The sequence below is a fragment of the Scyliorhinus torazame genome, chromosome 10, assembly GCF_047496885.1.
Source record: "Scyliorhinus torazame isolate Kashiwa2021f chromosome 10, sScyTor2.1, whole genome shotgun sequence".
Taxonomy (NCBI): Eukaryota; Metazoa; Chordata; class Chondrichthyes; order Carcharhiniformes; family Scyliorhinidae; genus Scyliorhinus; species Scyliorhinus torazame.
This window is the reverse complement of record NC_092716.1, coordinates 208,528,200-208,555,385: the sequence shown is the minus strand read 5'-3', so window position 1 is coordinate 208,555,385 and position 27,186 is coordinate 208,528,200. Positions and strand designations below refer to the sequence as shown.

Genomic DNA, 27,186 nt, shown 5'->3' with positions numbered 1-27,186 from the left:
TACTCTGTCTTCCTGTTATTCCTTCCAAAATGAATCACCTCACACTTTTCTGCATTAAACTCCATTTACCACCTCTCAGCCCAGCGCTGCAGCTTATCTATGTCCCTCTGTAACTTGTAACATCCTTCCGCACTGTCCACAACTCCGCCGACTTCAGTGTCATCTGCAAATTTACTCACCCATCCTGCTACGCCCCCCTCCAGGTCATTTATAAAAATGACAATCAGCAGTGGCCCCAAAACAGATCCTTGTGGTACACCACTAGTAACTGGACTCCAGTCTGAACATTTCCCATCAACCACCACCCTTTGTCTTCATCCAGCTAGCCAATTTCTAATCCAAACTGCTAAATCACCCTGAATCCCATACCTCCGTATTTTTGCAGTAGCCTACCGTGGGGAACCTTATCAAACACTTTACTGAAATCCATATACACCACATCAACTGCTTTACCCTCATCCACCTGTTTGGTCACCTTCTCAAAGAGCTCAATAAGGTTTGTGAGGCACGACCTACCCTTCACAAAACCGTGTTGACTATCTCTAATCAAATTATTCCTTTCCAGATGATTATACATCCTATCTCTTATAAACCTTTCCAAGATTTTGCCCACAACAGAAGTAAGGCTCACTGGTCTATAGTTACCGAGGTTGTCTCTACTTCCCTTCTTGAACAAGGGGACAACATTTGCTATCCTCCAGTCTTCTGACACTATTCCTATAGACAAAGATGACTTAAAGATCAAAGCCAAAGACTCAGCAATCTCCTCCCTAGCTTCCCAGAGAATCCTAGGATAAATCCCATCCGGCCCAGGGGACTTATCTATTTTCACACTTTCCAGAATTGCTAACACCTCCTCCTTATGAACCTCAAGCCCTTCTAGTCTAGTAGCCTGAATCTCATTATTCTCCTCGACAACACTATCTTTTTCCTGTGTGAATGCTGATGAAAAATATTCATTTAGCACCTCTCCGAGCTCCTCGGACTCCACGCACAACTTCCCGCTACTGTCCTTGACTGGCCCTACTCTTACCCTAGTCATTCTTTTATTCCTAACATATCTATAGAAAGCTTTAGGATTATCCTTGATCCTACCTGCCAAAGACATCTCATGTCCCCTCCTGGCTCCTCTTAGCTCTCTCTTTAGGTCCTTCCTAGCTAACTTGTAACTCTCGAGCGCCCTAACTGAACCTTCATTTCTCATCTTTACATAAGCCGCCTCCTTCCTCTTGACAAGTGTTCCAACTGCTTTAGTAAACCACGGTTCCCTTGCTCGACCACTTCCTCCCTGCCTGACAGGTACATACTTATCAAGGACACGCAGTAGCTGTTCCTTGAACAAGCTCCACATTTCCATTGTGCCCATCCCCTGCAGTTTTCCTCTCCATCCGATGCATCCTAAGTCTTGCCTCATCGCATCATAATTGCCTTTCCCCCAGATATAACTCTTGCCCTGCGGTATATACCTATCCCTAAAGTAAACGTAATCGAATTGTGGCATATAGCAGTTTGTAGGCTGCCTTTTTCGAGATGATATCTTGTTGCAGCTCAACCTCTCTGCCCGACCTTGGGAAAGTCAGACTTAAATGTGTTCAGAGGCACCAGCCCATCAGCGGCTCTCCCAGTGCTACCCAAGTCTCGACATGAGGCATGGTCCTTTAATGAAAAGGGAACCTCACCAGTCGTGTGTCCAGGGAGCCCGCGGTCTGCTTCCGAATGCCCCGCTTGAACATCTGCCAAGCCATTTAAGGACGGATGGTACAGGGCAGTCCAGATGTGTCTTATCCCAGTTGTGCGTCAAAATTTAGCGAATTCCTCCGGGGTCCCATTATCGGCAACCAGCACCTTTGGAATCCTGTAGGTGCTCAACAAGCACCTTAATTTTTCAACAGTGGGTCATGAGGCGGTGGAGGTCATCCTCTGTACAGTTATCCACTTAGAATGGGCATCCACAAGGATCAAGGACTTGGACCCCGTGAAAGATCCGGCGAAGTCAGTGTGCAACTTCACCCAGGTTCGTCCTGCCTCTTCCTCGGGATGAAGTGAGGCCGAAGGAAGGAGTTTCTGGTGCTCTTGACACACCGAGCATCTTTTCACTACTTGCTTGATGTTGTCATCGATCCCTGGCCAAGAGACATAGCTCCTCACCAACACCTTCATCTTTGAAGCCCCTGGGTGACCACTATGCAGGCCCTGCAGGATCAATGGCCAGACTTGGCTACAGAATGGCCACACCAGCTCCCCACTGGAGAATGCCATCCTCTAATAATAATAATCTTTATTGTCATAAGTAGGTTTACATTAACACTAGAATGAAGTTACTGTGAAAAGCCCCTAGTTGCCACATTCTGCCGCCTGTTCGGGTACACAGAGGGAGAATTCAGAATGTCCTAATTACTTAACAGCACAACTTTCAGGACTTGTGGGAGGAAACCGGTCAGTTTACGCTCTACGCTCAGCTCCTGCTGTTTCATGGTGTTGGGCTGCTGGGGGTTCTCCTGTAATCTGCCATGCAGTATAATATGGTGAAGCTTTGCCAATGTGGAATCTCCGTGTCCACTTGCGAATCTGTGCAGCTGTTACTGGCAGACTATCCATGAAATTTAAATTCGCCACGACTTTGTCCACCACTGGTGAAGAGGCAAGGGTTCACAGGCAGAGGAAGATGGCTGTGGGCATCAGTATATGCTATTTGGACACATGGGCAATAGTGATGCAAAAGTATATTTATACGTCTCCAGTAATAGAGCCCAGCACTGAATCTGGGCCAAGGCTATGGGGGGAATTCCCTTTTCCTGATTAAAAATTCCCAGCAATGGCTTATGGTCTGTGAAAATGAAAAAAGTGGTGGAATTTGTTTACTGTGTATATCACAGCGGTGTTCCGCATCTGCCAGGGTCCTGGAAGTGTATGTGATGGGGTGCTCTGTGCCATCGTCACATCGATGGGATAGCACCGCCCCAATGCCCAAAGGCATGACATGTGAGAACGAGCGGCCGGGATGGATCATAGTGGGCCAGCAGCTGGGAGAATGACAACTGTGTCTTTACTCCTGCGAATGCTTCCTCTTGTAGAGCTCCCAAGCTCACTTTCTGGTTCTATTTTAACAAGACATGAAGAGCTGCCAGCAGGGTGGCCAAAGTTGGAACAAACGTCCTGTAATAATGAGTCCCAGAAACAGTCTCAATTCCCTGGCATTTTGTGGATTCTGCTTTTATTGCCTGAACATTCTCCACAAGGTGGAAGCCACCTTTGTCCACCTGGTAATCCAAGAATGCTACAGCCATTGCTTGAAAAATGCATTTGTCTCTCTTCAGCTGGACGCTAACTTAGTCTGAGGACCTCTTCTAGATTGTCCAGGTGTTCTTTTTCAGTGATCCCCGTGATGAGTACATCATCCAGATATACCGCCACTTTGGGTAGCCCCTGCAGGATGTCTTCCATCACCCTGTGAAAAATTGTGCAGGCGGAAGGGAAGGCGAGTGTATTCAAATAGCCCCCGTGGGTATTTATGGTCACGTACTTCCACAAAGCGGTGTCCAATTCCAACCAAGAAAGCCGTGGCTCGTATCCAATTTTGTGAACCAGCAGCCGCCAGCCAGTTTTGAGTACAAATCCTCCAAAACTGGCATGGAGTAACGGTCCACACAGGATGCCCCGTTTACGGTTAGTTTATAATCCTCTGAGGTGAGCTGACTTATCCAGCTTAATCGCCAGGACCTCTGGTGCACCCCACTCCGCAAAGGCACAAGGCAAATCATACCCAAACTCTCCAGGCGCCGCAACTCGGCCCATCTTTGTGAGCACGGAGCTGGAGACCGGCCGTGCTCAGAAGTATCTGGGCCTCCGGGTCGACATTAGTGCGTTCCCTGGTTCCTTATATCTTGCCCAGACCCTCCTGGAATAACTCTGGATACTTCCCAAAGACGTCATACGGGTAACGGTGCCCAACAAAAAACACTGCTGCAACTCAAAGCGAAGTGTTCACAGCCAATCACAGCCCATTGGGTCCTGGTCCCTGCACCACTATTAGAGGTAACCAGACTGTCTGCTGCCTGTGGGTCACTGGGGTCACAGTGGTTCCAATAATGCGGAATGATTCCTCAGTATACGTCGCCAGACTGGCCTTAGTGTCACACAGGTTTAATGGCAGGATTCCCGTGCGAAGCTGGCGCACGGCCTGCTGACCGATCGTGGAGATGGCAGACCCTGGGCTGGATTCTCTGCTGCCGGTAGCGGGATTTCTGATGCAGAGGAGAATCGGGTGTCAGGTAAAAACAGGATTGGTGCCAACGGGCGACGACGGAATTGGGATTATCGTCAACGCGCCAGTGGGAGGATGCAAATGATTCTTGATGATGCAGGGTGGCTGCGATTCTCCGGTCCTCCGGGCTGGAAATCACATGGGCGCAGATTATAACAGGTGTGGACCTCGCCATAAGAGGGTTGCGCCCAGAGTCACATGATGGCACCCAATCCCCCCTCCCACAATGCCTGAATTGGGGCACTCCCGCCGAGACCTTCTGAATTGGGGCACTCCCCCGAGACCCCCTGAATTGGGGCACTTCCCGAGACCTTCTGAATTGGGAGACTCCTCCGAGACACTCTGAATTGGGGACTCCCCTCAAGACTCCCTGAATTGGGGCATTTTTCCTGAAACCCTCTGAATTGGGGGACTCCCCCCAAAACCTTCTGAAATGGGGCATCCCGCCCCCCCGAGACCCTCTGAATTGGGGCACTTCCCCTCCCCTCTCCCCCCCCACCAAGACCCTCTAAATTGGGACACTCTCCTCCCCACCGAGACCCTCTGATTTAGGGCACTCCCCCTGAGACCTTTTGAATTGGGGCACTCCAACCGAGACCCTCTGAATTGGGGCACTCCAACCGAGACCCTCTGAATTGGGGCACTCCCCGAGACCCTCTGAATTGGGAGACTCCCACAGAGACCCCCTAACGATGAGAGCCTCCCCGCAGAGACCCTAACTAAAAAAACACCCCCGTGGAGACCTCCTAACTAAAAGTAACCACTAGCACAGACCCCCTAACTAAAAGAACGCCCCCTCAGCGACCTCCTAACTAAAAGAACCCCCTCGCAGAGACCCCCTAACTAAAACAGCATGCTCGCCGAGACCCCCTAACTAAAAGAGCCTCCTTGCAGAGACCCCTAATGGAACTCTTTTCCCCCCCCTCCCCCACCCCCCCCCGGCAGGGACCCCCTAAGTAAAGGAACCCTCTTCACCCCTTCCCCCGCAGAGACCCCCTAACTAAAGGAACTCCCCCCTGCAGAGATCCCCTAACTAACAGAACCCCAGCCCCCTCACTGACCCCCTAACTAAATTTCCCCCCAACAGATCCCCAGAAACCAGACCCCAGTTTGGGAGCTAGAGAGCAGTCCAGACAGTGGCAGTGGAAAAAATTACTGTTGTAACACTCACCTGGACATACACCTGCTGGCTCAGACAGAGGAAGCACCACGTGTCCAAACCCCTCAGATCCTTTAGCTGCAAGGCATTCATTCATTTCTTGTAGTGAGCTGCGAATGACAGCTTCCACAAATACATGTGTGAGCCGCCTTGCTTCATTCATCTCCCTTCATGGATCAGTAACTCTGAAGTGCTGTAACGCAAGTTTACAAACTTCAACCACTTAAAAGAGAGCGAGTCCATCCCAATCCCTCTCCCCATCCCCCTATACTCGAGTGGTTTTGAATTGCTGAGCTGGAAATTGATGCCACTTAACACATTGCTGCACGGCAATACCCCGGAGCAACTACAACATCCAAAATCGGCGTTAAAAGTTCCTTTTGCCTCATTGCCAGTATTGAGACCCAGGAAGCCGAATGGTAGGGTGAAGCTGGTTTATTTACGGTCACAGAAAGTCTGTCGAAGGCAACAAATATATATAGAGTAAAGCCCCATTGGGACAACCAACATGCCGGTCCCTGTCAGGGCCAGACTTTATACTGAGTTCTTATGAGCCCCAGTTTGGGACCTCGTGGGACTTATTACAATGTAATTCCCAATGGAGCAAATTGAAGGGAACAGGAGTAGAAGAGAAGATAGTCCAAGGGCTGTGGCACTGTACAACAACTGGCTTTTGATGGGTACATGATAACAGCCTGGGTGATTTTCTGTCTAGTATCCCCAGTGTTTATGGCAAAAACAAACTACTTCCAGCCAGCAGCTCTTCACAATCCTGTAAGTGAGATCAAAGATCTCAGACATCCTCCTGCTCATGCATTTGTGCAGAGGATTTCCAGCAAAGCATCTAGTCATGTTTCCATCCTGGAACATAATTGCATGTAACTATAGCTATTGTTAAATCATGTGAAGTCAGTCACTTATTCCTTTTTTGTTCTTTTTGCAGGCTGAGATGATACATGCAGATGTTCAAAGTGCAATCTCCGACTGCAAATGTGGACAGAAGATACGACCGCAGACCCTGAAGTAAATACATTTCAGTTCAAGAATTTAAAGTCTGGGAAAACTCAACACCAGTTGTTCACATTCTTTATTTGTTCTCAAAGTGTGGGTGATGCTGGTGAAACTACACATGCTGTCCACACCTGGTTGTTCTGAATAGGTGGTGGTGGGCTTTCACTTTGAATCGTTACTGTCCTTATGGAGATTTTGGGTACGACTTAGTGGACTCAGGGTGTTTCTCACCGCTGACAGCACCGAGAAAGATAACCGCTATTCAACGACACCTTGCCATTTTCTTTGGCCTTGGGGAGATTTCCTGCACTTACAGGGATTTCCAGATCGAGGCACCATTTTGGAAGGCTGCCCCTATTTTTCTCCACCCCCTGCCAACCTTGGGGAGGCACCCCCTGGACCTGCCCCCTGGTACTGCCCCTGGCACCCTGGCAGCGTCAGGGTGGCACTGCTAGAGTGTCAGGTTGGCAGTGCTGAGGTGCCAGGGTACTCCCTGCCCTGTCCCTGACCACCCGGGGGTCTTCAATGGCCTGGTAGACACCCCCAGTCTGGTGCCGCTACCGGACCAGTGTAAAACAGTGTCCTGACAAGATCTCCCACACGCAGCTGTCGAGTCCTGGGCACCGGGTGCATCCGGGTATTTAAATGAGCCACACAACGGGGGTCACAAAATTGCATCCTTTATCTCTCATTCTACTATCTCTCAGGAAATGTATGGTATTGTCTCTTGAAACTGTTTGACCTTCCCTGACAACATCTCTGCCTACTTTCCATGTTAAAAAGCTAAAGAGTTTACAGGTTAAGCTAAAGGTTGACTCAAGGTGTTACTGAAGCTCCGTAAACTGAGCAACATCATAACCAAGAACAATCAGCGGCCACTAGTGTATGCTTTTCATGGTATATGGATAGAATTATACAACATACCCATAAAAATTATTTTCAATGCTAGGATACTTTGTAATATGTATGAAGCTGAATTGAAAGCAAAATAGTGCAGAAGCTGGAATAGGAAACAAAATCCGAGAATGCTAAAAAATCTCAGCAGGCCTGGCAGCATCTATGAGGAGAGAAGAACAGGGATAATGTTTTGAGTCTGGATGACAGGTCCACAGAACTCGAGCTTAAATAATTTAGGCATCAGAACTTTGTGGCCCCTGTGGTTCTTCACCAAAAAGAATAACACTCTCTTTCTGCCACAATGTATTGCTTGTGTGAATTTCTTTTGGAATAACCAACCCTTACAACAACATCTGGCAGCAGATAACTGATAACTCAGTAAGTTCACTTGGAACATATCCATGGTGGCCATAACTCCTTAATATTTTGAAATTATCTTCCTCGCCTTTCCTGCTGCTGTGAAAATAATGTTGAACTGAATCCATCCTGCAGCTGTAGATGTATTCCCACTCTAGGAGTGGACAGTGTAATGCCCACCCATTATTAGGAGATGCAGCTGTATTTTAGGGTTTGTTTTTCTGACCGTATTTTGTACTTTCTATCACAGCAGTGAAGGTGAATGGTACGCTCTGTTCATTCTGCCACTGCTCTGACGATCAGGTCGTGGGAAAAATTGGCACAGATAGAGAAGAGTAACTCATTGTTAATTGTCCCTCCCTTCTCTTTCTGTGGGAAAGTGACAGACCTTTGCTCAGTACCTGACAACACGAATTAGAAACTTGGCAGGAAAGGAAGTGCAGATACGAACTTGTGTCCTTGACTTGGTGCATGAGAACACCATTGCACTTGCCAACAGGCCATTTTGTCGGCTCTGAAAAGCATTTCTTTGCAGCTTATTCACCCTCAAGCCTGCTATAGCTGCTTCTGTCTCCCTCTCTTGCAATGAACCTAGCTGCTAAGGAGCTTATTTCATTGGGATCAGGTGGGCTTAACCTTGAACAGATTTTAATTTTGTTGCAGTGAGATTTCCAGTCAGCATATCGTAACCATGTCTCTCTCATCAGGGTGAATCAAGAGAAAATGAAGAAGCAGCGGGAGACTATAATCCCTTCACCCCCTCAAAGTATTGCACCTGTCCACCCTCCTGGCGTCCGGAGTCGAGCTGCTGCCCTCACAGCACAAAATGACCAAGGTAAAGCAAGCTGAGAAATCAGGCTGGTGGAAGTAAATGCGATTCAGCATGCTTCTGAAGAACACACTGGGAAAGAAGCTCTCGAGCAGCATGTTGATCCTGCGTAGCTTTATGTGTGCATTCGCCTTTGCTCTTTTCAATCGTTTTCCATCACACGCACGTGCCGCTGCTGCAATTTAGAAAAAGAAGTAAGGGCGCTTTTCTGTTTCTTTTGGCGAGTAAGAATTTGTTCTTTGTGATGACTAACCCTTGGGTGTTGTCCCACAGTGGAGCAAGACCGGCGAAGCATCGGTTCCCAGGACCATGAGGAGTCACCCGAAGTCTTGGCTCAGAAAGTTGAAAAAGATGTGGTAAGTGGTTTGGTATTATTTCTGAAAAATGTAAACCCTGCGACCAAGCTAATTGGAAAATTGCAATGTCATTTTTTATAGAATAATAGAAATCCCTTCAGTGCAGAAGGAGGCCATTCAGCCCATCAAATCTGCTCCAACCCTCCGAAAGAGCAGGCTAACTAGGCCTACTTACCCACCCTATCCTCATAACCCCATCTAATCTGTACATCTTTGGCCATTCGGGGGCATTTTAGCATGACCAATCCACTTACCTGCACACCTTTGAACTATGGGAAGAAACCAGAGCACCCGGAGGAAACCAATGCAGACATAGGGAGAAAGCGCAAACTCCACACAGATAGTCACCCAAGGCCAGAATTGAACCTGGGTCCCTGGTGCTGTGAGGCAGCAGTGCTAATCACCGTGCTGCTCTTTTAGCAACCTTTAACTGATTTATGGGAGTAGGTTTTCTATTTGGGTATCAGTTTATGGTCTCTTTACAAAATGTGTTACTTTGGGGATTAATAGACCAGAATGTGATAAACACATCCTGCACCAAATCATGGGGAGGAGATTATAGGAGAAAATTCATGGCAAATTATGAGAACATGCAAGTGGTGTAGAACAGTGATGATTGAGGTCTACAATTATCTTCATATAGACTAGGATAATAAAAGACAGAGAGCAAGGAATTCCCGCCCCAAGAGGAGGAAAGCTGGATCTAACTGTGGGGGGCAAGAAGAGCATGATTCAGTCAGGGAGCATTTAGGAACTGTGATCATGTCATTGGGTTTAGAATGATTAAGAAAAAGGACAAGGAAGAATCAAGCAGAGGAGGGCGAATTTCAGCAAGTCAAAAAGGATCATGCATGGCTGTACTACAATTAGAAACTGGTAGGCAAAGCAAGGTTGAAATGGTTCAGGCATAAAATCGATAGTTTCCCACAAGGAAGAAAGGCAGGACAATAGAGTTAAAGCTCCCTGGATGTAATCACATAAGAATTAGAAGAAGGAGAAGACCTTATGGCCCATCAAACCTGCTCCATTATTCAATACGATCATGATTTCAGTTTCAACTGCACTTTCTGGCCCACTCCCCATATCACTTGATTTCCTAAGATACTAAAAATCTGTCGATCACAGTCTTAAATGTATTCAACAATGGAGCTGCCATAAGCGTCTGGTTGAAGAATTTCTCATCTCAATCCTAAATGATTGGCTCCTTATCCTGGAATTAGGCCCTCTTGTTCTCGAATCCCCTTGTTCTCGAATCCCCTGTCAGATGAAACAACCTTTCAGTATCTACCCCGTCAAGCCCTTCAGAATCTTGAATGTTTCAATGCGTTCACCTCTCATTCTTATAAACTCCAGAGAATATAGAGCCAGTTTACTCAGTCTCTCGTCATTGGACAACCCGCTCATACCAGGGACCAATCTAGTGAACCTTGGATGTACTGCCTCCAATGCAAATATACCTTCCCTTAAATATGGAAACCAAAACTGCACACAGTATTCCAGCTCTGGTCCCACAAAAGCCCTGTACAACTGTAAACTTCTGGGAAGCCAATCTCCTTGTAATTAAGCCCAACATGCCACTTACTTTCCAAATTACTTGCTGTACCTGCATGCTAACTTTCAGTGTTCTTTGTACGAATACATCCAAGTCTCTCTCTGAATGTCAATGTTTACAAGTTTAACACTTTTTTAAAAATCTATATTTTGCTTTTCTATTCTTACAAGGGAAGTGAATAACTTCACACTTCCCCACATTATACTCCATCCACCATCTTGTTGCTCACTCCCCTATCGACATTGTTTTACAGTCTCTTTGTTTTACAGTCTCTTTGTGTCTTCCTCACAATTTACATCAGCTAGCTTCGTATCATCTGCAAATTTAGATATGTTATTCTCTGACTCTTTTGTCTAAGCCATTAATATATATCACCAATAGCTAAGGCAACAGTATTTATCATTGCAATACTCCACTATTCACAGTCTGCCAACTGGAAAATGCCCCATTTATCCCTACTTTCTGCTTCCTGTCCATTGACCAATCCTCTATTAATGCTAATACATTACCCCTAACTCGCAACCAGTTCTGTGGACAACCACTCGCTCACAACCCAATGACAAAATATCTTGTCATCACCTTTACTGTATGTTGACCTACCGGCAGCACCACCAGAATACTGGAGGCAAGGTCAAGATGAATATCGTAACTACACAAACTATGAGACATTACAATGAAATTCAAATGCCATGTTTTCACGTGGATTTTCTTTTTTATCTACACTATTTAGAATTCAATAGTTAAAGAAATAAAATTCATTCTGATTTTGTAAGAACGCAAAAATCAAAGTTGATACTCCAGTGCACAGAGAGTCCGGCACTGTTGTACGTTGCTATCTTTTGGATGAAATGTTAAACCCTCAGGTGGAAGTAAAAGATCCCAAGGCACTATTTCAAAGAGCAAGGGATTATTCACCATGCCCTGGCCAATATTTATCCCTCAATCAACACCACAAAACAGATGGAACTGGTCGTTATCACGTTGCTGTATGTGAGAGCTGGCTGTGTGCAAATTGGCCGCTGCTTTTCCTACATTACAACAGTGACTATATTTCATTGGCTGTCTAGCACTTCATGTCATCCACTAGTTATGAAAAGCACTATATACACTGAAAATATGTTGGGCTGCTGAAGCATAATTCACAGAGGTCTGCTCTGTGTAGCTCAGTATTACACAGCGCATATCCCACTAAGTCATCCAGAGATTTATGTACTTGTAACATTACTGATGTTTTCCACGTTGTTAGAACAAGGGATTGCTCAGCAGTTCAAAGATTTCAGAAATTGACCAAATTGAATCAACGTCAGCAAATGTTTTCATAAAAATTAGACAACTGGATTTCTTTCATTAGACGAAGGGAACCAGATATCAATCGATTTTTCGTTAATTGTTGTGTAAACCCGAACAAGGTACAGCTCTGTATGTGTGAAACATTGCAAAGATCCAAGATGAACAGCTCAGAACAACTCCATTGGTTGAAAGTAATCTGAGAGCCTAAGTTTAATCAAGGAGAGATGATCCCCAAATTCCATTTTCAAAACATGTACCCGATGGGCTGAATGGTCTGCTTCTATGCCATATTGGCTCTGTGACACTATACAGTGAGTGAAAAGGACACCAGTGGTCGAGGTGTCCATAAAAAGGGAGTTTAGATTTAAGGTAGAAGATTGCAAGATTAGTAGGAAGCTAGAATTCTCTACCTGAAATGGTTGAAGCACAACCTCTCTGATAGCATTTAAAAAGTCCTTGGGTTACAGCACTTTTGCCTGTTATTTATCAAGTGCAAGTGGGATATGTCTGGATGGCTGCTGGTCAGTGGACTTGATAGCCCAAATGGCCTTTTACGATGCTGTAAAATACTACGATACCTATGTCAATTTCAGAAGTAAGGAAAGCCTGAAGGAAATGTATATACATGCATAGAAAATAGAAGCAGGAGGAGACCATTCGGCCCTTTGAGCCTGCTCTGTTAGACGTTCGGCTGCTGTTGTATAAAGAGTCAACGGTTCTGCTCCTTTTCACAAACACCTTTTATTTCACTTTAACAGACTCTGCACAAAACCCTATCATCACATCACCTGACACAAAGGCCACTTGAAGTCCCTTTACATATCAGTGTCAATTATTGGATACTTAACACAAATGAGACAACTAATTGGAATGTTTCTGAACCCATTACTTAACAGTCTCCCCTTGGAGAAAAAAGAACGTAATTAGGTAAAACCAAAATTACAAAACTCAAAAACACACATGCAATTTCCCCCCTTCTTTTTTTCTTAATTTTTGGAAGAAAAAAAACAAGCCCTTCATTTACAATATTCAAAAGTTTCTGTGAACCAGCCCCTCTTTTTGTACAACAGTATGACAATTGATAGCTACTGTCGACCCATTTAATTTTTGCTATTTCCCCTCTGTCCAACATCTACTTCAAACTTGCGATGTCTATCCTTAACCTTTTTTCATTGACACTTTTTGTAGAGTGCACATTTTCCCACAGGGATTTATTGTCAATGTGACATTCAATAGGGATATTACCCAAATCCCTTAATCCCAAAATTTCTGTCAATATCTGAGATATCTAAAGGCTATATCCACCGCCTCTACAAAGCTTAATGTCTCAGCAGCCAAAGTGCTTTTGACCACTCTCCTTATTTTCTTTGTTTCCCACACAAGAGGGCAACATTTACCATTGTTCCCCAAAAGGAAAATTATAAAACCTCCTGCGCTTGAAACCCATCACATAAATTTGCATAGGACACATCACTATAAACTCTGAGTTTCAAGTGCCCACGGTCAGCTAAAACTGAGAACCTCAAAACACACTGCTGCATTTTTTGTTTGACCTACGCTTTATTTCCTCTTATTATATCTTTGAGTTTGGGATCATTAATTTTTTGTACACAACTCCAAGACATCAAAACTAACATCCGGTCTAGTCTATCAACCTAACCAATTCAGTTGCCCAATTAAACTTCGCAGTTGCTCTTTTTCCATCTTTGAAACCATTGCGTCTTTTTGTGAAACTCGGCCATGACTAATTGCTATTGGGCTGGTGCTTTCCAAATAAGATTGCTGACGTAAAGTTGCCCCTAACTTAGTCTGTCAAATTTCCAGTCCAATATATTTAAATGCACCGGAAGCCTGACTTCCAACTCTGAATTCTTTCCTCAAACCAGAGATTACAATAGCTTCGAAATCACTAGTCACACCCCACAAAAAATCATCGACATGCATCATAAAAATGCCAGAAAGATTTCCTTTACAGTGCCAGTAAAACATTGCCGGATCTGCTTTCAACTGGCAACAGCCTAAGTTTAACAAAACTGACCTGACCGAAAAATACCAGACTCTAGACGCATCATTTAATCCATATACGCATTTGTTCAACTTCAAGAGAACCCCTTCTGTGTTAGCTGCCTCTTTAGGAGGATGGAGAAAAATGTCTCTCTGGAGCTGATGCCCCTGCAAAAAGGCAGCTTTTATATCTATAGATTTGCATTCCCATGCCTTTGTGGCTAATAGAGCCAAGAAGATCTTTAAAATAACCTTTCCTTCCGTAGGTGAATCTACCCTTAAATCCTGATCTTCTAAGTTTTCTTCAAATCCCCTTGCCACAAGCCTGGCCTTTGCCTTATAAGTTCCACCCGGAAGAACCTTTTCCGTGCAAATCCATCTGTGGGATAGAGCTCTTTGTCACCTATCCGGTACTTCCGTGTATACCCCAAATTCACTCCAACAATGCAGTTCTTGCTGTTTGGCATCTTTGATAACTTTTTCATCCAATTTATTGGAAGCCACCAAAATCTCACGTGCATGTGGCTTCTACTCCTATTAGTATTCACCGTCTTATTCATGTTCTGAGACCTTGATAAACTACGTCCCCTCGTTCTGGACTGCTCCTGCTTAATCTTTCCCTTCTGCTGTGAGATGTCCTTTTCATAGTTCTCGACCTTTTCCTGTGAATTTGTTCACTATCCGATGTACTATCTGAACTGGCACTGCGTTTCATAGGACATAGAAAAAAACATAGAACATAGAAAGATACAGCACAGAACAGGCCCCTCGGTCCACGATGCCGTGCCGAACCTTTGTCCTAGATTAATCCTAGATTTTCATTGAATTTACAGTGCAGAAGGAGGCCATTCGGCCCATTGAGTCTGCACCGGCTCTTGGAAAGAGCACCCCACCCAAGGTCAACACCTCCACCCAACACTAAGGGCAATTTTGGACACTAAGGGCAATTTATCTTGGCCAATCCACCTAACCTGCACATCTTTGGACTTTGGGAGGAAACCGGAGCACCCGGAGGAAACCCACGCACACACAGGGAGGATGTGCAGACTCCGCACAGACAGTGACCCAAGCCGGAATCAAACCTGGGACCCTGGAGCTGTGAAGCAATTGTGCTATCCACAATGCTACCGTGCTGCCCTTAAGAACAAATTAATCTAGACTATATCATTCTACAGTAATCCATGTACCTATCCAATAGCTAATGTTTCCGACTCAACTACTTCCACAGGCAGTGCATTCCATGCCCCCACTACCCTCTGGATAAAGAACCTACCTCTGACATCCCCCCCTATACCTTCCACCATTCACCTTAAATTTATGTCCCCTTGTAATGGTTTGTTCCACCTGGGGAAACAGTCTCTGACTGTCTACTCTATCTATTCCCCTGATCATCTTATAAACCTCTATCAAGTCGCCCCTCATCCTTCTCCGTTCTAATGAGAAAAGGCCTAGCACCCTCAACCTTTCCTCATAAGATCTACTCTCCATCCCAGGCAATATCTTTGCACCTTTTCCAAAGCGTCCACATCCTTTCTAAAATGAGGCGACCAGAACTGTACACAGTACTCCAAATGTGGCCTTACCAAAGTTTTGTACAGCTGCATCATCACCTCACGGCTCTTAACTTCAATCCCTCTGTTAATGAACGCTAGCACATCATAGGCCTTCTTCACAGCTCTATCCACTTGAGTGGCAACTTTCAAAGATGTATGAACATAGACCCCAAGATCTCTCTGCTCCTCCACATTGCCAAGAACTCTATCGTTAACCTTGTATTCCGCATTCATATTTGTCCTTCCAAAATGGACAACCTCACACTTTTCAGGGTTAAACTCCATCTGCCACTTCTCAGCCCAACTCTGCATCCTATCAATGTCTCTTTCCAGCCGACAACAGCCCTCCTCACTATCCACAACTCCACCAATCTTCGTATCGTCTGCAAATTTACTGACCCACCCTTCAACTCCCTCATCCAAGTCATTAATGAAAATCACAAACAGCAGAGGACCCAGAACTGATCCCTACGGTACACCACTGGTAACTGGGCTCCAGGCTGAATATTTGCCATCCACCACCACGCTCTGACTTCTATCGGTTAGCCAGTTCGTTACCCAATTGGCCAAATTTCCCACTATCCCATGCCTTCTTACTTTCTGCATAAGCCTACAATGGGGAACCTTATCAAATGCCTTACTAAAATCCATGTACACTACATCCACTGCTTTACCTTCATCCACATGCTTGGTCACCTCCTCAAAGAATTCAATAAGACTTGTAAGGCAAGACCTACCCCTCACAAATCCGTGCTGACTATCCCTAATCAAGCAGTGTCTTTCCAGATGCTCAGAAATCCTATCCTTCAGTACCCTTTCCATTACTTTGCCTACCACCAAAGTAAGACTAACTGGCCTGTAATTCCCAGGGTTATCCCTAGTCCCTTTTTTGAACAGGGGCATGACATTCGCCACTCTCCAATCCCCTGGTACCACCCCTGTTGACAGTGAGGACGAAAAGATCATTGCCAACGGCTCTGCAATTTTACCTCTTGCTTCCCATAGAATCCTTGGATATATCCCATCAGGCCCGGGGGACTTGTCTGTGCCCTCCATTTTTGAACTTTGTGTTCCCAATCCATTGTCTTGACTCCCTCCCCTGAATGCTGAACATTCAACCAATGTTTATACTTTCCAGTGGCATTCCCTGCTCTACTAATAACAGTTGCATCCTTCCATTGACTAGACCCTTCAGGCAAGTATGTCACTTTTGTACCAACTTTTGGCAGTTGTCCTTTCGGAAAAATGGCCTGTTCTAATTCATCAGAAGATTTTGCGTTCCTCTACAAAAACCCTGTCTATATCAGTTAACTGGTCCTCATAGTTCTGTAACACATGCATACTAGATGACCCTGGTTCCTCGTCATGTCTATCTGCTCTGTCTAAATTTGAAAATTTGTAGTCTGTACCCATTATCCATGATGAATGTACCCTAACAGTTTGATTGCCATGTTGCAAAATAATTGTTTTGCCATCTATGCCTATGATCTTCCCAGGGCTTTTCCATTCATTAAAATTGTGTCTCTCATAGTATACTATGTCTCCTTGCTGAAAAACGGTATTTGATGGCTGTACATTATGCCTTAAAGCTCTGCGAATTCTTTCAGAGACTTCTGCTTCCATAAAAGCTTTTCTACTGCTATGTAATGTATTTAAATGCTCAGCAAAGGCAGAGCTAATTGTAGTCCATTTCCAAGCTGGAGTCTGGTCATCCAAAATGGACGGAATTTTAGGATTTCTACCAAACACTAATTGATAGGGACTATAGTCCTCAACCATCTGCAATGAATTCTATGCATGTACCGCCCATGCTAAAGCTGAATTTAGCTTGCAATTTGGTCTATCTGCCAAAATTTTCCGGAGCATGTCATTGATTACTACATGGCTTCTTTCACAGACACCATTACTAAATGGGGTTTCCGCAGCCGTATTCATAACTGTGATATTCACGTTTTCACACACATCCCATTGTCTGTAAGGAATTTTGCCGGTGGGCCCGTTCCTGACCCTATCCATTTTTCCACGATGTGATCCAGAATTACTCTCTTTTCTTTACTTCGTATAATCGTTGATTGGCTAAATCTGGTTGTTAAATCTACAAAATGCTAAATGAATATATTATTGGCTTTATCCCAGATCTTAAGGTTCATGGCCACAATGTCGTTAAAATCCCTGGCCAAAGGTAGGGTTACTATCGGTCATGCTGGTGTCCTTCTGTACTGCCTACAAACTTCACAGCAATCACTAACCTGTTCTATCAGTTTAGTATAGTCTTCATCCCTTATCCCTACATCCTTTAATAAATTTTTCAGCCTCCGAGGAGACGGATGCGTAAATTGCCTGTGCAGTTTTAATACAACAAGCTTTTTATCAGCTAAAGTCCCATTTTCAACTGCCATTAACACATCCTTAACAACTCTACTTGAAATATTATTTGTCAGTAATGGAATACAATAGTGTCCTGATTGTGTAAATTGTAAGTCCACCATCTTTCCAAAAACTGTTGCCTTATCCTGTTCCATATCCAGTTTCATGTGTGCTTTCTTCATTGACGGTCTGCTCAGAAGCAAAGGTATCTCACTTGATACAACACCCGTGCTAATGAAATTATTCACTCCGGCAATATTGCAAGGGATCACCACTCTTTTCAGCGACTTCAGAGTATTATCATCCCCAAACTTGAAACTTGTGGAACTTTAAAATTCCTTAACCTTGGTACGATTTTCAGCATTCAAGGAGTCCAGGTAACATTTTAACCAGTCAATTCCACACACCGTAGATGTGCAGCCACTGTCCAATACTGCACAGTTGAAGATTCTGCAACCAACACCCTCTTTACAGGCGTAAAACTGCTTGTTAATAGGACAATGCCTTCTTTCTGGTCACTATCTTTTTCCTCTTCTGACTCTTCCGTGTCATGTGTCGCTTCAAAAACACTATTATAACGTGTTGGACAGTTGAAAGCATAATGGTATTGAGAGTCACATCGAAAACATCGATTTATCATTCCCCTTGCATTTGTGGGGTTCATCTTCCTATTGTAGGTTCTAACTGGATTTCTATCTTCATAATTTCCGGGTCCCGATCTCCTTCTATAGTCTTGGAACCTGTTCGTAGCCATATGATTTTGCCATCCTGTTAGTAGTGTACTTCCATATTCTGCTTTATTGCAGGCTGACCTATTTGGGTCATCAGAGCCATCAGAATCGAATGTTTCCCCAGAAATCTTTTAAAGCTTCTATCATCTGATCGAATAAGGTATCCTTATCCGCAAACTGAATTCCTGTCAAAACCAGGAGCCTATCCATGTTGCTCACTCTAGCACAGTCCAGTAATTTAAAGGTCAACACAGACTGTGGAAATTCCAGGTTGTATTTCTGCAGCCTTTTATATAGTCTGCCAAATTCCATTATATAGTCTTCAATGGAAAAATCCTCTATTTTCCGGAACCTATCAAAATCCGACCATGCTTCATACGCACTTAACAAGTCATCCTTTATATAAATCTTATCCATATAACGTAATAGAGTCTGCAGACCTTCTTCTGAGTCTAACTCTTCCAATTCCAGTGCAGAAAACACTTTGCTTTGGATTTTACTGTCAGAAGGTAGAAAAATAGCCAATGCCATACCTTGTTTTCTCTTTCCCAAGGCAGTTACCTTAGTCCACATAAATACTGCACTTCTCCATTGGTTGTACGATCCCTTTTCAGAAAATGAGGGATGTAGTCATATCCGGCCATCTTTATCCTAGGTTCAGCCATATATATTTTTTTCTTCCCACTCACTCCTTGGTTTGGTCTGGAAAAGTTGTAACTTTCAACCCTTCACATTTGCACAGCAACCATCCTCTGCTACCATTTGTTAGACGTTCAGCTGCTGTTGTATAAAGAGTCAAAGGTTCTGCTCCTTTTCACAAACACTTTTATTTCAATTTAACAGATTCTGCACAAAAACTCTATCATCACATCACCTGACACAAAGGCCACCTGAAGCCCCTTTACATATCAGTGTCAATTATTGGATACTTAACACAAATGAGACAACTAATTGGAATGTCTCTTAACCCATTACTTAACATGCTCTGCCATTCATTATGATCATGGCTGATCATTAAGTTCAACACCTTGATTCTGCCTACCCGTCCCCATATAATTTTAGCCTCAACAGCTATATCTAAGTCCCTCTTTAAATTACACAACTTTTTTGACTCCACTACTTTCTGTGGTAGTGAATTCCACAGATTCACCACTGTCTGGGTGAAGAAATTTCTCCTCACTTCAGTCCGAAAAGGTTTAACCCTTATCTTCAACCTATGACCCCTAGTTCTGGACTCCCGCACCATTCTTTCTGAATCTACCCTGTCTAATTCTGTTAGAATTTTATAAGCTTTGGTGAGATCCCCTCTCACTCTTCTAAACTCAAATGAATATAGTCCTAACCGACAGTCCCTCCATCCCAGGAATCAGCCTGGTAAACCTTTGCTGCACTCCTTCCACAGCAAGAACAGCCTTCCTCAGATAAGGGCACCAAAACTGCACACAATACTCCAGGTGCAACCTCACCAATGCCCTATACAATTACAGTAAAACATCATTATTCCTATTCTCAACTCATCTCGCTATGAAGGCAAACATACCATTTGCCTTCTTTATTGCCTGCTGTACCTGCACGCTTACCTTCAGCGACTGATGCACAAGGACACCAAGGAGCTGGACAAATCCTGGGGAGTAGGAGACACTGAAATTAATTAAATTTAAGGATGAGGAGCAAGTTTATCTGGAGGGAACAAGAAAGATATTCCGAGGAGAAACATCCATAGTATTATTGATAAAATGGTGAGATCAGGGAGAATTGCTGACTGGAGGTAAGAGGAGGAGCATCATTATGGCACAGTGAATTTTTTCTTCTTACTGTTCAAAAATATGAAGTAGCACTAAAAAGTCTATCAAAGACGTGGGAGCAAATGGAAATAGTTTTAAAATCTTGCGTGGCCATCGGCTTGATTGATGATTAAAACCTGTAGACAATGTTTTTGGAACAAAATAATGTTGCTAACTTTTGCCTGAGTTTAATTGCTCTGTTTTATCACCTTTGCTCTTGAGTCGCCAGGTATCCTTATGATACCGCCACGTGGTTCAAGTCCTAGTAATGATCAATAATCCAATACATTGCTGAGTAAGATTTAAATCGAAGCACATTTATTATACACAGTAATCGCTACTCATTTACAAATTCTATGTCTAAGCTACTTCTACGACTAACAGGCCAATACTTAACTTGGAACTGGCCCACCAGGTCAGGGAAACGAATGGTCTTTCGTTCGGGTTCTGAGCCTGCGGGATTCGAAGTCGGTAGAGATTGGTAGCTCGGAGCGCCTATCTCGTAGCGAGCGTTGAAGTAAGACTTGCTGGATATCAGTGGTGGCTGGACCGGTCACTGTCAAGGGTTGGTTCGCATTGCTGAGTGACCCATTCAAGAAGAATGATTTGAACTTGGGCTTGATTCTTCTAGTCCCCAGGGGCTTCCCGCCTTTCGGGGCGGACCCTGTACCTGGTTCCAAGTGATTGGACTTTGTCCCAATCACTTGGTTCGATTTTCTCCAATGCTGGAGCGGTTCCCTGATCGATGGGTGGTCTTGAGGTGGTCGTTCACCTCCCATTGTGTAGGCTTCTGCTGGCTTTATGTGTCTAAATGTTGCTCATTGTTCCTGGGGATTGCTCATTAATATGCAGATGGCTGGTGTTTTGTTATGCTGATGGTTGCTGGTATCGATCTTGTCTGGCCTTTCCAGAGGTAAATACACACTCGACCTGCAGCTGCTCGTTTGTGTCCTGTTGGCTGACTTTCCCATCAGCCTTTGCCATTTGTCATTTTAAATCGGGAGTTAGCCATTTTACCTGGCTACATTGGAAGCCGAGCTCCTTGAAAGCAATATTGGGAATGAAGATATCAGAAAAGAGTTTGAGGTCAGAGGGAATAGTGAACCCTACACCATCAACCTATGAAGTAAGGGAAAGAGTGGATAAGAGTTGTCAAAGATAAGAGAGGGTAAGTGTTTGTTAGTTGGAATAGTGCTGTGTTTCGCATTCCAGATATGCTTGTGTCAAATGTCTCTTGACCAATGTTCCCTCTAAACCCCACGGCCACACAACCACCCAAAACGTCCCATGTAGGCCATGTAGATGTTGGGCCCTTTAAGTGACAGCACATGCACGGCTGCATAGAGGAATTTAAGGGGGTCGCCCACATACTCTAGAAACAAATTAGAGGGTACGTTGCTGTCGACCTCGATTGTTGTTTTCTTAAGCATCAGAGAAACCTGATACAATTGTATCCTCTTTAATCATAGATTATATTCAGATTTTCCTGGAAAACATATATAACTAGACTATCGTTGATTTAGTCTTTGTGAATCTCACCATACTCATCAAGCCTGGACCATTTTTTTTAACAGCAAATTTTAAACTGCACACTGGATGACATTGAGTTCTTTGTAGCCAAACTCCAGAAGGCTGCAGAAGCATACAATCAACTAAACCAAAGGAAAAAATCCAAGAAGAGTAAAAAAAAGGCACCAGCAGGTATGAATCGCTCCTTTCTTCTTATCCCACTTCTATTCCCTCCGTTGCGCTTCCTAATTTCCTCTGGCTACTTCACTTTATCTCTTTTTTTCCTATTACGCCCTTCATTCCATCCCTGCACTTTTACTCTCTTTTCCCCTCTTCTGCCCGGCTCTTTGTTCAGTACCTTATTCTCTAGTTTTACAAAGTCACAATGGAGAAAACCTCCTGTCAGCAAACTGATAAAATTACGATGGATTTCCTGTGCAAATGACCTGTGTTTAGATTCTTGTTATATATGTGCCAGAATTAGCATTATATTATGTGTGTGCCAGACATACAATATAAAACAGTCATGTTTATCATATCAGTGAATCGCTTCATGTCATTTTCTTCTCTCACTACTACTTCATAGAGGGTATGCTTACTCTGAGAGCAAAGCCACCATTACCAGCGGAATTTGCTGACTGTTTGCAAAAGATCAAGCTGACCTTGAATATGTTGGTAAGAGCTCATCTGGGAGACGAGGGGGAAAGTTTTAATTTTTAACATATTAGACCATGTTTAACTTACGTTTGATATACTTGAGGCCATAAAAAAAATTGGTGTGAAGATGTGACCTATACGTCAGAGCAACCAGCATTTTTCCAAATGTTTCAACTTGACCAGAAACTGAGCTGGACAAGCCATTTCAATACTGTGGCTACAAGAGGAGGGCCGAGACGAGGAATCCCATGGCAGATAGCTCCCTTAGCCTGTCCACTCTCTACAAGGTACAATTCGGAGGTGTGATTAAATACTAGATGAGCACAGCTCCATATCCTCTAGGAAAAAGCAGACAACTTGATGGACACAAGCATTCAATTCCCTCCACCACAGTAGCAGCAGATTGTCCCATCTATAAGATGCATTGCAGGAACTCACCAAGGCTCCTTGGGCAGCACCTCCTAAACCCACAACCGCTACCATCTATAGCGACAGGGGCAGCAGATGCATGGGAACACCACCACCTAGAGGTTCCCCTCCACGTCACCTACCATCCTGACTTGGAACTGTAATGCCGTTCCTTCACTGTCGCTGGGTCAAAATCCTGGACTTCCCTCCCTAACAGTACTGAATGTACCTACACCACATGGACTGCAGTGGTTCAAGAAGGCAGCTCACCGCTACCTTCTCAAGGGGAAGTTAGGGATGGGCAGTAAATGATGGCCCAGCCAGCAACAGTCACATCCCATGAATGAATAAAAATAACTTTGTGGTCTCCTGAAAGTAATATAATTGGTGCTTTGGCAATTAACGCTTGACTTTTAACTTGCCACCCGAAAATGAACCTGCTGTTGTAGAACAGTCCTAAGGCTGCATGATTGTCATTACAATTGCAAATGAATGTTGAGCAGTTTCTATACCAGGTAACTGATCTTCAACAGCAGTGTTACACCCACGTAACAGGCTTGTAAATCTATCCAAGTGTCAGTGGGCTCATCAAGCACGGCCATTCAAATCAGGTTTTCTATCCAGCACAGCAATCAAAATAGCGAATAGAAAACTGAAGTATGTTATGACCCAATGTGTTTAAACCACATGTCTGCTTGTATAATCGTGTAATGCAGAGTAACATAAACCATATATTTGTGTTGTTCTCATTGTGTTTCTTCAAACTTGCTAAAGGCAGACTGAGCAAACATTTGGTGAGGTGAGAACAGATATAAATCATAAAGCTGCTTTATTCCACCGGAAGAGAAGGGCAATTATGATCGCACGTAATTCAATCCGTAATCTTTCATACCAATGGATTGTCTTATTTGACTTCAACAAGATGATTTCTTATAGGTCACCAATATTTCTCATCTGTTGGCTGTCAGGAAGCCTGGGTGGCATCTTTTGTTCCACCGCACCCGTTTTCTGGTGCAGCGCACCCCCGTCGGCAGAGGGATTCTCCTTCCCAGCAGCTGGCCAATGTGGTTTTCCATTGGGGCACCCCCGCGCCTTCGGGGAAATCCGTGGGGGTGAGTGCGCTGCCAGTGAAACGGAGGATCCTGCCGACGGAGAATCCAGCGTCATATCTCTTTAAAACCTGCCTGTTTCTCAGTGCTTCCAGGGCTGGAATGTTTCCGGGTTCTTCCAATCCCCTGCCATAATTTGTTTGGAGGTCGTTGTTAGGTCTCCCTCTGTTCATTGCCATGGAAAAGAATCTTCATTTGACACCTAAGCAAGAGAATACTGAATAGTAACCAGGAGTGAAAATGTTGTGCTGTTTTTTGTTTCCCATCTTCCTAGTACAAAGACACTGAGCCCATTGGAATGCATAATTCTACCAATTTGGTTGAGATCTGCTAACTCAGATCAACACAGACCAAGAATTAAACCTATAACCTTCTTCCAATGTCTTCAGCAGTTAAGCCATTGGCAGTGAATTTAACTCTTTGCTTTTATATTTATGTTTTGATTTAACTTTGCCTAGACAGAAGGGATAAGGTCTTTGGCTCAAACACTCGTTAACTTTGGCATGGTTTTCAGAATTAAACTTTTGCCCGTGCAAATTTTGTTTTTAATTTGTTCGATGGGATGTGGGCGTTGCTGGCTGGGACAGCATTTATTGCCCATCCCTGAGGGCATTTAAAAGTCAACCACATTGCTGTGGATCTGGAGTCACATGTAGCCCAGACGAGGTAAGGACGACCGATTTCCTTCCCTATAGAACATTAGTGAACCAGATGGGTTTTTACAACCATCACAATGATTTCATGGTCACACTTTTAAATTCCAGATTTTTATTGAATTCAAATTTCACTATCTGCCCTGGTGGGATTCGAATCCAGGTCCCCAGAGCATGGTTCTAGGCCTCTGGATTACTGGTCCAGCGACAATACCACTATGCCACCAAGGTTCGGGGTTGCTGGTGGGGCCTCCCATGCAGCCAGTGTGTATTGGAAATTTACAGGAGCAATCCCAATAATTTTCCATCATTGCCGATTTCAAATGTCACAAGCCACTTAAACAACTTCTAAAAGAGGTCAGTCTACATGTGCTTTATTGGAATGGAAGATACTTTTCAAGGAATTCCACGGAACTCCATACCTCTCCACTTATTTGGTTTCTGGGAATGTGACTGTTTTCAGCAATGGGTGGCAAGTCTGGACCAGGTGGCAAAAATCTGCAAGTTAAAGCCATACATTTCAGGAGCAAAATTAGGAACTATTTCCATGCACAAAGAGTAGTAAAGGGTTGGAACTCTCTTCTACAATTGCAATTGATGGTAGATTATCCCTGAACAAGTGCCGGAATGTGGCGACTAGGGGCTTTTCACAGTAACTTCATTGAAGCCTACTTGTGACAAGCGATTTTCATTTCATTTCATTTCAATTTTAAATCTGAGAATGGTTAGAAGTTTGTTATTCAAAGATATTAAGGAATCTGGGGCAACTGGCTTTATGAAGTTAGGTTGCAGATCCACCATGATCTCAGTGAATGACAGAATAGGCAAAGGTGCTAAATGGCCTACTCCTGTTCCAATGTTGAATTCATGTCCAAGCTTAGATCGTTTGGATGCCTGATGCCTGTCCATCTCTCAGCATGGCTGTCTAAATATCTAAATATCAATATTTTGTTGCAAGAAACTGGATATCTATGTGCACAACTGTCCCGAGCCTCTACAAAATGATGCTCATAACTGGATAATTCAATCAACAAATGATACTTTCTCAATTAATTGACCATTCTTTAATATTTTTTAATCAGATGTGTTGTCCCAGTTAGAAAACTTTGCCAGTGGTTGCTAATACTGGGGATTGACAAAAACATTGTTATTGATCGACGTTGTTTCTTGTTTCTAGGCTAAACTAAAGAGGCACATTCAAAATCCAAATGCAGTGGAGTTGCTTCACTTCCTATTTGGACCACTTGAATTGGTAATGTAACAATACCTTGTAATGATCAGATATGGCTTGTACAACCAGGGGAACGGTGTGGCATTAATCATTTAATTATATGTCTGCCACCAACAAAACCCTGTTCTTGGTTTTAATGTGAAAATGCAGAGAAGTATCTTTGCCCTGTAATGTGTCATTGTCACTTTTGGAAGTCCGAGTTTTAGATTCGCTGAAACATTAATCTTTGCAGCAGGTTAACATCCATTGGAAATGAAGAAGTGAACAGTAGATAAAGATGTTTAACTTAGTATTTTAAGAAAGTTAGATCAGGTATGGAAGTTAGATCAGGTATGGAAAATAAAGACGAAAAAAAATAACTTTTAAAAAATTAGCAATGTTTTTAAAAAAATTTAGAGTACCCAATTTATTTTTTCCAATTAAGGGGCAATTTAGCGTGGCCAATAATTTACCTAACCTGCACATATTTTGGGTTGTGGGGGTGAAACCCACACAAACACGGGGAGAATGTGCAAACTCCACACGGACAGTGACCCAGAGCCGGGATCGAACCTGGGACCTTGGTGCCGTGAGGCAGCAGTGCTAAGCACTGTGCCACCGTGCTGCCCTTTTTAAAAATAAATTTAGAGTACCCAATTATTTTTTTTCCAATTAAGGGGCAATTTAGCATGGCCAATCCACCTAATCAGTGGGTTGTGGGAGTGAAACCCACGCAGACATGGGGAGAATGTGAAAACTCCACACGGACAGTGACCCAGGACCGGGATTCGAACCCGGGTCCTCAACACCATAGTCCCAGTGCTAACCACTGTACAAAATCAGCAATGATAAGATAAAGGGCGGAACTGTGCTGTGCTGGTGGGTTAGCTGGTGGGCAGGAGACGAGAATCTAGTGGGAGCCAAAACGTCAGAAACCGGCTGACGTAAAATGATTTTGTAGTTGTCCCAATGGCGAGTCAGTCTTCTTGCTGGCATGGGGCATGACATTCATTTGCATCTCATACATGCTCATTAAACCAGCTGTCCACCAGCATCCTGTCAGGCCTTCCAATCTTGCATCATGCCAGGATGAAATTAGATCAATCTTAAACCCCATTGCTAAAGAGTGGCAGTCCTCGAGTTGAGTGCAACAAAGCCTTTCTGCTGCACCGCTCCTTATGCACTGTTCACCACTCTGCCGGGGTAGACCAGTCCCTGTCCTCCATTTCCATATTGAGGTGGTCTTCATGGACCCATCTGTTTCACTCTGCCTGGGATTGGGGGGTACAGGGGTCCCCTCTTCTCCCCAAACCCCCCCACCCAGGTGCCACACACCCGTGTCTATCTGGACAGCACTGTTATATGGGACTCATGCAGCCACCGCAACAAAAGTCTGGGGTGGAGTGTGAAGTGAGGCTGGTACTGGGTGGAGGCAGGCGTGTTGTTAGGGGGAGTCTGATAAAGGAAAGGCAGGAAGGGCAAAATG

General features: G+C 44.1%; 1 protein-coding gene across 7 annotated transcripts in view; it reads left to right on the top strand.

Moving 5' to 3' along the window:
• eps8l2 (EPS8 signaling adaptor L2) overlaps positions 1 to 27,186 on the top strand; it is a 333,811-nt gene that overhangs the window by 243,777 nt on the left and 62,848 nt on the right. For all 7 annotated transcript variants that reach the window (XM_072466344.1, XM_072466339.1, XM_072466342.1 and 4 more), the window contains 6 exons: positions 6,367 to 6,446; positions 8,396 to 8,523; positions 8,791 to 8,873; positions 21,729 to 21,855; positions 22,250 to 22,338; positions 25,668 to 25,742. In XM_072466344.1, the coding sequence (XP_072322445.1) occupies positions 6,367 to 6,446; positions 8,396 to 8,523; positions 8,791 to 8,873; positions 21,729 to 21,855; positions 22,250 to 22,338; positions 25,668 to 25,742 (582 nt within the window). The remainder of the gene's footprint in view (positions 1 to 6,366; positions 6,447 to 8,395; positions 8,524 to 8,790; positions 8,874 to 21,728; positions 21,856 to 22,249; positions 22,339 to 25,667; positions 25,743 to 27,186) is intronic.